The 12,890-nt window shown below is 35.0% G+C and overlaps 1 protein-coding gene across 1 annotated transcript; it reads left to right on the forward strand.

Moving 5' to 3' along the window:
* The first annotated feature begins 8,017 nt into the window (after window positions 1-8,017).
* LOC125194130 (serine hydroxymethyltransferase 4-like) lies at window positions 8,018-10,993 on the forward strand. The gene is made up of 4 exons (XM_048092180.1): window positions 8,018-8,755; window positions 9,430-9,820; window positions 9,913-10,014; window positions 10,507-10,993. The coding sequence occupies exons 1-4, from the start codon at window positions 8,078-8,080 to the stop codon at window positions 10,749-10,751; spliced, it is 1,416 nt and encodes a 471-aa protein (XP_047948137.1). The 5' UTR covers window positions 8,018-8,077; the 3' UTR covers window positions 10,752-10,993.
* Window positions 10,994-12,890: the final 1,897 nt, after the last annotated feature.

A 12,890-nucleotide genomic window follows, 5' to 3' on the forward strand; every position in this document is an offset into this window, starting at 1 on the left:
AAATGGACGGTTGAGATTTTGAGGGTTTGGTGGATCTGAGATTTGGTAAACTGTTGTTGGTGGATTTTGGGTGTGTGCTTTCTTTTTCTTTTTTTTACATATTTTTAATAAATAAAATGCAAGGGGATTGGTGAGGTGATCAATAGTTAAGCACTTTTATAAGTATCTTAAATTTTATAATGACTTTTTTATCATTGTATTTTATCTATGCAGGCTATCAAAAGAGGACTTGATGTTTTGATAATCAGGTTAATTATAACTTTATAGTTCGATTGATCATATAGTTCAAAGTCTCCAACTTAAAAATATACACAAATAGCAAAAATTTAGTTTTGGTGTTCATTTGAATATGAATGAAAGATGACTTGGTCCATCAAAGGTTAATATGAGATTCTTAAAAGATCAAAATGGGTAAATTATTGATTTTGTCATATATTGTGTTAGCATTTTATTTGAAAATATATTACACTATTTATAATCGTCAAAAATGTCTTACACTATAATTTGTAGGTTAAATGTGAGGATGGGTTGTTCAAACAGTTGGAACAACTATGTGACAAACTAGTCGTTGGATTTGCTAATAGCTAGTTTTGTACTAGCTGCGTATATTTTTTCATCATCTTGGTGATAAGTGATAGTCGCAACACTAACTTGTAAGGCAAGTGTTACTTTATTTGCGCACGATAAAATATCTTACGTATTTCATTTAAAACATTTATTTATTTAATTGTTATATTTTAATTTTAGTATTTTTATACGTGTGGCATAGAATCTTCTAATTCATTTCTTTCATATTTAAGTATAAATGAAATTAATATAAGTACTTATTTCATTCACGAAAAATGATCTTATAGTACTCCATTCGTTACCTGTTAATTGAGTCATTTTTTCATTTTAGGAAGTTTTGTGATAATTGAATCATTTTTATATTTGACAAAAAATAATAAATTTTATTTCCTATTCTATTCTCTCTTTTACTTTGTTCTCTTTCTACTTAACACATTAAACATTTATTTTTTTAGTCTTCGTACGAAAATAAGTGACTCTATTACAAGGAATAAGGAAGTAGTGGAGTATTTTTTCTATCCACCAAAATTAATCTAGTATGAGAATTTTCTCAAAATAAGTTATTTTAATATATCTAACACTATTTCAATCATTTTTTTATATTTTCTCTCTCGTGATTTACCAATTTTCTATTAAAATTTGTTCCGACCACTATGAGGGCTGTATTTTGTCAATGGGCGAATGTGAAATTTGAACTCGCATTTCTACTAACTTTTCCCGCTGACATTTATTTTACATTTCTTAAAATATTACTAAACCAAATGAGACATTTTCTCGTGAACAAATTATCAATATTGATCAAAATTTTAATTATTTTTTATCCCTTTTGTAGTAGTCCATAATTTTGCTACTCTACTAATACTACATCAGTTCATAACTTATGAGGAGTATTCTTGAGGTAAAAACTGAAAACTAGATCCATATTAGGCAGTGATACAACTATTTCAGATATCACTACTCAGAAACCTCAGTAAAAACATGGTCGTTCTAAATTATAATAGGATGATGAATAGGATGATGAAGATATTTATTCGAGTACATGGTACAGAAATATTGTATACATAATTAATAAATGTCGGTAATGGCATAGCACTATATCGAATATGTGTGAGATCCAGATCTAGTTTTTGCTCAACAGATCCATCTGTCAATGGTCCCATTTCATTTATTTCATTCTATAAAAACAAAAGGCACATACATATACTATCTCTCACTCACTTTTTTTATAGCTGTCGGTGGATCCCTCGGTGAATGACTGAGACATTTTAATTGGCTAAAATCTTCAAATATATAAACATGACTTTGATTGGAGTGTGATTCTCAATATTTGTTGTTCTGATATTTGTACATTTTCATCCCTAAAGCATTAATACTTGTAAGTCAAAATCTTAATTCTTTTTATTGTTGTTGTCGGTAGTGGACTAGTGGTGATGGTGTACGATATAAATACACCAATTTTGGTTGTAGATCTGACTTCTTGGTTAAATTTGAACAATGAATTTTATTTGGGGGATACTGTGACTCCTTGCAGATCTCACTTTTTTTGAGGGGGAGGTCCCTTGATTGTGAATTTTCAGTTATAAAGTTATGTCGTTAATAATTAATTTTACACATATCAACATCGTCTTTTTGGTATTTGTGGCAAATGTTTGAACGTAGAATCAAAATTGCAAAACGTTAAAGTTAATGATTTGTTAAAAATCGTATATTGATTGGATAAATAATTTGTGGAAGTATACATTTCTTTCAAACTTCATGAAAAATAATTCTGGTAAGGGTTAAGTAAGGATATGGCCAAGGAACATATGCGGTGCTTTATCACTTGGATGAGCACCCCTTTCAGCAAGTTTGATGAGAAGCTTTGGAGCTATATGCTCTGCGTCATCACGTGGTCAATTTCAAATATTCAGTATAAGGTTACTTTCTAAAAATTAGAATCAAATTGTGAGCTTTAGAAGAAAAAAAAAACACTTATTCAGCATCTTCGTTGATAAACAAAAAATTGATGCCTGAATTTCACTCTATTGGTGTATTCCATGATCGGTGACTTGAGCGACATCAGAAGTTGCACCAAAGGTAAGTCCGGGTTCTTTGTTGAATCCCCTTATTTGTTTTTGTGTTAATTAAGTATTCCATGTTTTCTTGTTGTACAGGGTTATTTCGTGTGTTTTTGTTGTTTGCAACCTTTACTTTGCTTTGTGTTTCAGTTTGTTGTCCCCTTGTTGAAAGTGTTGCGATAGGTATGGTTTTCTTCTTGATTTTGGTTTGGTTTTGTTAAATTTTTTGGACATTTTCCGTTCATTAATTTTTTTTTTACTTAAACTATTGCTTTTACCAAGAAGTTTCTGAAATACTAACTAAAATAAATTATACACATTCCCTTGTATAATTTGCGGAGGTCATCAAAAGTGCAATCTTGTAAATTGTACTATGATAACAATGCAATGTTGTGTAGTGTTGTATATGTGTGTGAATATTAAAAAGAAACTAGACCTTAGTGGTACGAAGGTGAACAACATGACATGTCTACTAAAACATCAAACCTTAATAAGGCGACTATTTTCAATAATCATATAATATAAACATATATTTACGTGTGGATATTTAAATGCTTAGTTGGAATGTAGTGCTTTGGTGGGGGAATATACGCATAGTCGTAGTGCTAGATCGCCTACTTGTTTAAAGTTGGTGCGTGAAACATTGACAAATTGCTTGACTTCATTTAATTGGATAAGTTGTGGTTGAATGTTTCTTCAAATATGTTGGTAATAAGTTCTTAACGTGGCGTATTCGTATCAAGGATATTTTGGAAATTAATCCAATGAGGGTGATGATTATAATTTTAACATTTTTGGTGTTTGGTAATGTAAAAGCTCTACTCACCAACTTTCCTCTCATAAAATACTATAGTTATTGTAAAGAGTTGCTTTTGACAACTACTTTAATAATGCATGCTATTGGGAAAATTGACCATATAACCTAAAATAGCTAGTAGTATTACTTTCTTCAATAGAAAATAGTTTTGATGGTAGAAGACATTAAGAATTGATAAATTAAAAATAGAGATAGAGAGGAAAAGTGGTTAACATATTGTTAGTATAAAGAAACACGTCTTATTTATTAAAAAGAAAAATTTATTATAAATAGATAGAAATTAATTTTAATAAATGAAATAAAATAAAGAATATAATTATTTTTTGTGAACTGAAGTGGTAGTATTAATTTACTCATACAGTCAACAATATAAGTAGTAAAAGTAGTTCTTCAAAAGAAATTTTGTACAAGTAATAAATTTAATGTATTCTATAATAATTATTTTATACTATTGTTAAAATTATTTAAGTATTATATCACTTAAAATTTTTAAATATTATCTTTTAAATTAATCCAATATTCATTTTATTTGGAGCTATTTTTCAAAATTAATTCAATATACACTCCTACTCTACGTCAGAATTGATTATCCAACAACCCAATGCTTACAGTTTAGCCACGTGGCTATCGATCCCACCAATATCTCTCTCACCCAACAATAGCCGACACTATGGTTTACCAAGAATCAACCATGGCCGATGTTGATTGATAATAGTAATATTGGAAAATTGCATACTTCGTAATGAAAAAAATAATCACTTTAATCTAGGGGTGGTTAGGTACGGTAAATCTTACCGAAACTACCATACTGTATACGTTACCATAAATACTGTGTACGAAAAAGTCATACATTTATCTTATCAAAGTTTTCAGTATATCGAACTTCGGTATACCTTATTTTCGGTATGACGAATTTTCATACCGATACCGTACCTCATTTTCGGTATACCGTACCGAAGTTCGGTATACTTTACTTTTGCGGTATACCCGAATTTCAACATCAATTAAAATAGAAAATTAGAGTTTTTAGAATATTATTTATATTTTATAATTTTAAAAATAAATTAAATATAATTAATTCATAATTATATTTATATTTAACAATAGATTTTATAATTTAAAATTATATAAAATATATTTTATATATAATTGTGTTTATATTTTTGTGGTATATACCTTAGTTTAGGGTATATACCTTAATTTACGGCATATACCGATACCGCGGTATTTGAAAATTCATACCGTTACCTTACCAAAATCTTTCGGTAAGGTATCATACCATACCGAAAGTCACGGTATACCGAAAATTCGGTATTTACGGTATTTTTTCTGTACGATAAGGCCGGTATTTCGATATTTCGATATTTTTCCCAAGCCCTACTTTAAACTAGTGATTACACTTTACACTTCATTTGAAATATAAGTATATTCCAAATTCTGTTTTTTATACTCTACTTATTTCATAGAAATAAACTGAATTTTTTTATTCCGTAGAGATAGTTATCTCTATTTATACAAACTTCTACTCCCCTTTTATTTTTTATCACTGGTGAATCTCATCATACATTAGAGCATCCGCAACTATAGCGGCGATCAGGCGGCGAGCAGCGATCCCACGACCTCCCGGATCGAGAGTTTCCATCCCTCCTTCATTTACGGGCCCCCGCCGCTCGTGGACGAAACGGCGGCAGCCGGCCGCGAGGGCGGATCCCCCTTCGCCCGCGAGTCCAGGTCTCCGCCCTCCCACCGCCCCACTCGCGCTACACTCTCCATTCGCGTAACCAAACGGCTTCGATGTTACAGTCTTCCGAGAGTGGAAGAACGCCACCGACCCCACGAGAAGAGGATTCTTCGAGATGCTCGAGAGCATGCGTGCTGATTTAGAGATCGCGACGAGGAGGCTGGGGTTCGCGACGTGGCTCGAGATACCATGGGTGGCGCGGCGGCGGCGACGGCCACGGCAGGAGGGCGCGACGGCGATGAGGAGTAGAGAGTTGGCGCTCGGTGTTGAAGCCCTTTTTTTAAAAAAAAATCATGTACTTTTTTTTAAAATCTTTGTACTTTTTTTTTAATGGAACGGATTATTTTTCCCGTATATGTCGTAAATTTAATTCCGTATATCGCAATTTTAATTCCGTAAATGTAGTATATTTTGAATTGTTTTATTGGCTCATATGGCCTAAATCGATGGCAGTGTTTTTTAGTGTTGCGACGTGGAGGAGAGAATGGCTGGCCTATGGTGACCTATTAACCATTGCGGATGCTCTTAGAGCACTCCCAATGGAGGTGGAATTCGGCGATAAATGCGTTCGCGAATTATCGCGCCATTGTGGCAGTCGCGATAATTCGGCGATAATGTTACCGCTGCTTGCGAGTGGCGATTTATCGCCGGATTATCGCCGCGATCGCGCCTTGTGGCGAGCTCGCATATCGCGATTTTTAAAATTTTTTTTTTTTTTGGCGAACGGCTATTTTATCCCGCCCCTATAAATATTTCATCCTCTTCCTCCATTCATCACCCACGAAACTTCATTCACACAAATTTTCAATCTTTTTTCTCTCCATCTTTATTAAATGAGTGCCGACCAACGGCTTTGGATTTGGCATGCTTATTTTGGTATAGCCGGGTCGAACAACGACCTAAATGTTCTCAATTCCTCGCCCCTTTTCAACGAGCGGATCAACGGATTAGGCCCCTCCATCGAATTCACGGCCAATGGCAATGTGCATAACATGGGTACTACCTGGCTGACGGCATCTATCCGCAATGGCCCGTGTTTCTGAAGACGATCAGATGCCCACTCGGAGATAGAAGAAGGTATTTTGCCCGAGCGCAAGAGTCATGCGCGCAAGGATGTGGAGAGGGCATTTGGGGTGCTCCAATCGCGATTTGCACTGGTAAAGGGTCCGACGCGCTTTTTCTACCAGGGGGATATTGCCGATATCATGTATGCGTGCATCATCATGCATAACATGATCATCGAAGATGAACACGAAGGCGTCCTCGACGTCACCAACGACCCAAGTGTTGCATCATCGAGTCACGGTGTCTCAACCGAGTCCGCCCGCCAGGGTGTACCGCACAACGAACATGAACGGTTCCAGGCGTTCATGGACATACACCAGAAGGAGGCCCATCAAGCACTACAACACGATATCATCGAAGAATTGTGGGCAAATAGAAACCGCGCCCACCGCCCTTGAATTTTTTTTTCTTTGAATTTTTTTTTTGATTTTTTATTTCCATTCGTGTACTTTTTTTTTTTTAATTTTCTTCGTTGTAATGTGTACCCGTGTTTAATACAACGAACTTTATTACTATTTATTTGATTTATCTTTATAAATTAAATAAGCTAGCTTTATTATATATAAAAATAAAACAATTAAATTAGTGATGATGTAAAAATGAAATGTTGAGTTAGGGAGAAATAAGGGAGAAATAAGGGAGAAACCATTGTAGGGGTTGGCTAAAAACTGGGGATAAAATGTGATGCTGATGTGGCATGTGATGGCAGAGGAGAGAATGGCTGGCCTATGGCTGACCTATTAACCATTGCGGATGCTCTTACACTATAAAGCTATTTTTTCTCTCTCTTTTACTTTATTAATTAAGGATAAAATTTGTATCATCTCTATATTTTAATGAATGGAGGGAATACATTACTACACACAGAGAAAACATTAATTATTAATTTCATTAAAAATAATAGTAATGTTCAATATTGAAAAACGGAGACAACCTTTGATGTAAGCTCATGTTTGTGTTTAAATTAAGTAACCGTTTGATTGGACATAATTTCATCAAATACTGAATTTTGAAAATATGGAGTATTTGTTTATTTTGTGATAGTTCAGTAAATATTTAATTAAAAATCATAAAGTTGGTGTCTTTTAAAGTCTATAGATTGATCCCCGTCCTTATTAGTAGAGTTATTAATAATCAATACTTATATTGACGATCGGTTCAAATTGCTAAAATGTTTTCTTCCAATAAAGAGGAAACATAACTAAATCAGGAAATGGTTACATTCCTAATATTTACTCGAAGTTCAAATAGCCCCTAACCTAGTTCTAGGTATATAAATATTACTAACATACATACCTAATTTTATTCATTACAGATATTTAATGTATGGATTGACAATTTTCTTGTGATATGTCATCAAAAACCCAACCATGCATTATCTCATAGCTTAAACCGACTTATTAAATCGATAAATACCAGTAGTAGGATTTGGATTAATTATACAAGTGAAACTAACTACAAATAATGAAATTTAACATGATATTCATGGCTATTATTTTTAAAAATAATAGTACTAACAATCTCATAAACTATTGTAATAGTTGAGAAAATGAGATAAATCGAGTCGCATTAAAATTTTATATGCTAATTACAAATTTTGGTATAGAATTAATTACAATATTGCCATAACATTTTTACAAATGAAAAGGAACTACTTTCAACATAAGATTTTTTTTGGTTGCACCAACTACCCAAGGGCATTACAGTCATTTAAACTGCCACCGCATCCACCTTATAAGCAAACCTCAACCGCTCAACTTCCCCACTCTTCACTCTCTTCTCCTCTCCTTCTCTTTCCCCAATTCCAATTCCATTTCCACCGCCGCGAAAATGGATCCAGTCTCGGAGTGGGGCAACACCCCTCTTTCCGTTGTCGACCCCGACATCCACGACCTCATCGAGAAGGAGAAGCGCCGCCAATGCCGCGGCATCGAGCTCATCGCCTCCGAAAACTTCACCTCCTTCGCCGTCATCGAAGCCCTAGGCAGCGCCCTCACCAACAAATACTCCGAGGGCATGCCCGGCAACCGCTACTACGGCGGCAACGAATTCATCGACCAGATCGAAAACCTCACCCAATCCCGCGCCCTAATCGCCTACCGCCTCGACCCTGCCAAATGGGGCGTCAATGTCCAGCCCTACAGCGGCTCCCCTGCCAATTTCGCCGCCTACACCGCCGTCCTCAACCCCCACGACCGCATCATGGGCCTCGATCTCCCCTCCGGCGGCCACCTCACCCACGGCTACTACACCTCCGGCGGGAAGAAGATCAGCGCCACCTCGATCTACTTCGAGAGCTTGCCTTACAAGGTGGATCCGAAGACGGGGTACATTGATTACGATCGCCTCGAGGAGAAGGCGCTGGATTTCAGGCCGAGGATGATCATCTGCGGCGGGAGCGCGTATCCTAGGGATTGGGATTATAAGAGGTTTAGGGCAATTGCTGATAAGGTTGGGGCTCTGTTGCTGTGCGATATGGCGCATATTAGTGGACTCGTTGCTGCTCAGGTACTACTCGATTTATATCAGTTTTGGATTAATTCGATTTTGTTAATGACATTTGATTTGATTTGTTTGGATTTTGAGCTAAGCGTGCACTATTATCGATTTTGATTTGTCGTTTTGCTCTAAGTTGGTGGATTATATTATTATTTTGTTTGAATTGATGATCTTTTTGTTTTCACATTGTAGTTTGAGTGTCTATTGTGGATCTAGAATGTATGCTTATTGATTTTTTTATTTTAATTCATGGCTTTCGAATACATAAATTAAAGTATTTACTTCCAATGCAGATTAAATCACACATAATGTATGAAATGATTGATTTATTAATTAATTTGGTGTTAAATGTGGTGGAATAGGTTTTGCTTGATTTTTAGTTATTTTTCAAGTGGTGTTCAACTGCAGTATGTGCATTTCACTTGTTGTGTCCATTAAACTAGAGTTTTCTTATGAAGCTGTTTTTCCTTTCCAGATTAGATCTGTTTAATGTTTATCTACATTGTGATGGTTTTTAAATCTTGAATCTCTTTACTGTTGTTACTTAACAGAAGAAAAGGTTTTGAAATCCTCATCCTGTAGCTAACTATATGTAATTAATTTCTGAATGAATTCACAATGCTATAAATGTAGCAACTTGGTGCTTCAATCTGGTAAACTATAACTTCGGAAAATTTTTGTAGGAAGCGGCTGATCCTTTCGAGTACTGCGACATAGTAACAACTACCACGCACAAGAGCTTGAGGGGTCCTAGAGCTGGTATGATCTTCTACAGAAAGGGTCCCAAGCCAGCCAAAAAGGGCCAGCCGGAAGATGCTGTATATGAATTCGAGGACAAGATCAACTTTGCAGTGTTTCCCTCTCTTCAGGGAGGACCACACAATCATCAGATTGGTGCTCTTGCTGTGGCCTTGAAACAGGCGGCGACACCTGCCTTCAAGGCATATGCTAAGCAAGTTAAGGCCAATGCAGTCGCTGTAGGCAACTATCTCATGAGCAAGGGATACAATCTTGTCACTGGTGGAACCGAGAACCACTTGGTTCTATGGGATCTTCGCCCTCTTGGATTGACAGGTAACAACTATGGTTTTCGTTTTTTCATAAAATGATATTAAATTATTCATAATTTCCATTTGTGCACCACTCATCTGCTGGGGTTTCTTCAGGTAACAAGGTTGAAAAGCTCTGCGACCTGTGCAACATTACTGTTAACAAGAATGCTGTGTTTGGTGACAGCAGTGCACTTTCCCCTGGAGGGGTTCGCATAGGTGAGCATCGTTATATCTTGTTGCTAGTGGTTAATCACTGTTTAATTTTAAGCATGTATGAAATTTCAGCATCGTCTCATTAATCAGAGTGTAAGTAATTCCAAGAAATTGAGTTAGCCTTCTGTGCAATGTTGGAACTTGGAACACAAAAAAAAAGTTCATTTTTCCAAGTTTCTACTATCATTTCTACTCTAGCTGTGTTGAATTTTACAGTACAACTTATTTGAAGATGTGTTACTATTTGATTATAGAATAACGTTGTAGAATGTTTTTTGTTTTTGTTTTTGTGAAACAAGGTAGAGTAATTGGATTATGGTGTGAGTAACTGTGTGTGATGTGTGTACAATCCATAAAAGTATGTGGTGGTTTAGCCTATATTGGTTTTTATTTATCTTAGCTATCATTCAAAATAAACATTACTGCACAGTATGAGTTACTAGATTGACAAACCACTGAGCCTGAGATATTGAAGTGTTGAATGTTGCATTTCAGGTACTCCTGCCATGACCTCTAGAGGTTTGGTTGAGAAAGACTTTGAGCAGATTGCTGAATTCCTACATAGGGCTGTGACCATCACATTGAATATCCAGAAGGAGCATGGCAAGCTACTGAAGGACTTCAACAAGGGGCTTGTTAACAACAAAGAGATCGAAGAACTCAAGGCCGATGTTGAGAAATTCTCATCCTCATTTGACATGCCAGGGTTCAAGCTGTCTGAGATGAAGTACAAGGACTAAGTCAAAGAACTGATCATCATCATCATCATCATCATCATATCTTCTTATTATCAGTTTCCACAATTGTTTTATAATTAAATTTTGGCTCTATTCACCTGATATGCAGTTTGGTTGTAAGGAATAAGTTATGTATCAACTAAGTGTTTCGGTTTTCTACTGCTATAGGCTTTGATGAATTTTATTGTGTTTTTTGAAAGTTGTAGCTGGTGATGGATGATTGAATACTAGCAGTAATTTGTTTATTCTTGGCCTTTTTTGAGTAAAAACTCTCAGCCTTATTCAGTGATTTCTGCAACACATATTTAACAATTCCACACATTTCCAATTATACTAGGTTTTGATCACCGCAAGTAATTGCAAAATTATTAATTTGCATTTTGCTGCAGTTTGGATTTCTTTATCACATTTCCAATTATACTAGGTTTTGATCACCATAGTACAAGAACCTCAATTATACTGTGTTGGCTGCAAAGGAAGAAAACATGGAACATAATTAATATGCGCTCAAATTTACAAAGCAAAGAAGGGTTGAAAGCAAGCAAGAAAAGGAGAGAGATGCGATAGTACTTTTCAGCATGCTGCCTTTGGCCGATAAGTTGAGCAAACCGCTCATCGTGAGTAATAGCTGAAAATTCTCTTGGCCTCTTCTATCCTCCATTATTCTGATTAGATTACAGGAAAACAATGATGCAAATGAGAAATGATTTTGCTGATGATCCCGGTACAATGCGAGTCATGAGTTAAATGATTTGTCTTCCTTGTCAGGACGTCATGAGTTAAATGACTCATCTCTCTTTTGGTGTAAATCAACTCTCGTTCTCTCTTACTTCATTGCTTTATTCTCTCATTTCTCCTGCTTTATTATCTTCCCATTTAACTTATCAAACACTTTTTTCTTAATTCTTGTGCCAAATGAAATGCCCCATAGGTAGTACTTAATTAACACTCCCTCCATCCTATTATAAGGGAGACGTATTCCTTTTTAGGCAGTTCACATTTCCTTTTATGGCAAAAAAGCAACACTCTAATTCAGCGATGACTATTTAACTGCAACCAAATTTCCGACTTAGCAAATGAAAACGGTTACCATAACTCAGACCATAGAAAGAGCAGAACAGCAAGTTTACTAATTCAGACATGCCTATACAAGAAAACGTAAATTATTAAAAGCTCAACGCATTTAGGAAAATAACATTGCACAACCAAAAAAACAAGTGAAAGTTCTCTAACAGAACGAGAATGAACGGCTAATCATGTTATGCATTTATATCGACACATTACCCCAATACCCCAATCAATCATTATATATATACCGAGACAATATTTATTGATATATGATTTATAAATGTAGATAAATGTCTTCCATATCTTGGGGGTATTTCGGGTCGAAAATTTATCCAAATAGTGAAAAATATACCATGAATGTAATTATACCAAATTTCAATGACCTCTCATGCTACTTTAAAGTCCAGAGAATATTTATGTCCAATCCTACGTGATCAAAAACTGTTATTGTAGTCACTCTTTTTTTTTTAATTCCACGTGTCTAAATGGTGTGGAGGACATTCAACTTGCCAACTACATAACATGATTACAAACCTATTTAAATTATTAGTCTGAGTTATCAATATTCTTGTAGAACACAAATATACAAAATTGGAAATACTATGTAGTTAAAAGATTTTGAGACATAAAATTTAGGAAATTGTATTTAATGAGTCAACTGAAAATAGAACACAATAAAATAAGCTAAGAATAAAGTAAATAATTGAAGAGAGCAATGTAGAAGATAAAATCTATGCATTGTATAGGAAATAAATATACTTTACAGATCTTCATTTGCTGGGAAATTAATAAAGTTTGCCATTATAATATTGGGAAATTGTAATTAATTTTCGCACGAATCAATGTTTTTTTGGCAAACTACATTTAATAAAGTTTGCCAACAATAAGTTTATCAGGTTTTTATCATGGTATGTGCCAGACTATTTATATAAATAGACACGCATACATAGTTTTAACATATAATCAAGCAATATGGTTTCAGTGACTCAATCTTTTTGTATCGTTTTCCTCCTCATTTCCGCCTTAGGTAAACTAGCACTCAAATATTATAAATTGAATATTTTGCTTGTTAAG

The sequence above is a fragment of the Salvia hispanica genome, chromosome 6 (genome assembly GCF_023119035.1).
Source record: "Salvia hispanica cultivar TCC Black 2014 chromosome 6, UniMelb_Shisp_WGS_1.0, whole genome shotgun sequence".
Lineage (NCBI taxonomy): Eukaryota > Viridiplantae > Streptophyta > Magnoliopsida > Lamiales > Lamiaceae > Salvia > Salvia hispanica.

Coding starts and splice junctions, on each gene's coding strand:
- LOC125194130 (XM_048092180.1), top strand. CDS start 8,078: ATGGATCCAGTCTCGGAGTGGGGCAACACCCCTCTTTCCGTTGTCGAC. Junction 8,756..9,429: donor GTGGACTCGTTGCTGCTCAG/GTACTACTCGAT, acceptor AAATTTTTGTAG/GAAGCGGCTGATCCTTTCGA. Junction 9,821..9,912: donor TCGCCCTCTTGGATTGACAG/GTAACAACTATG, acceptor GGGTTTCTTCAG/GTAACAAGGTTGAAAAGCTC.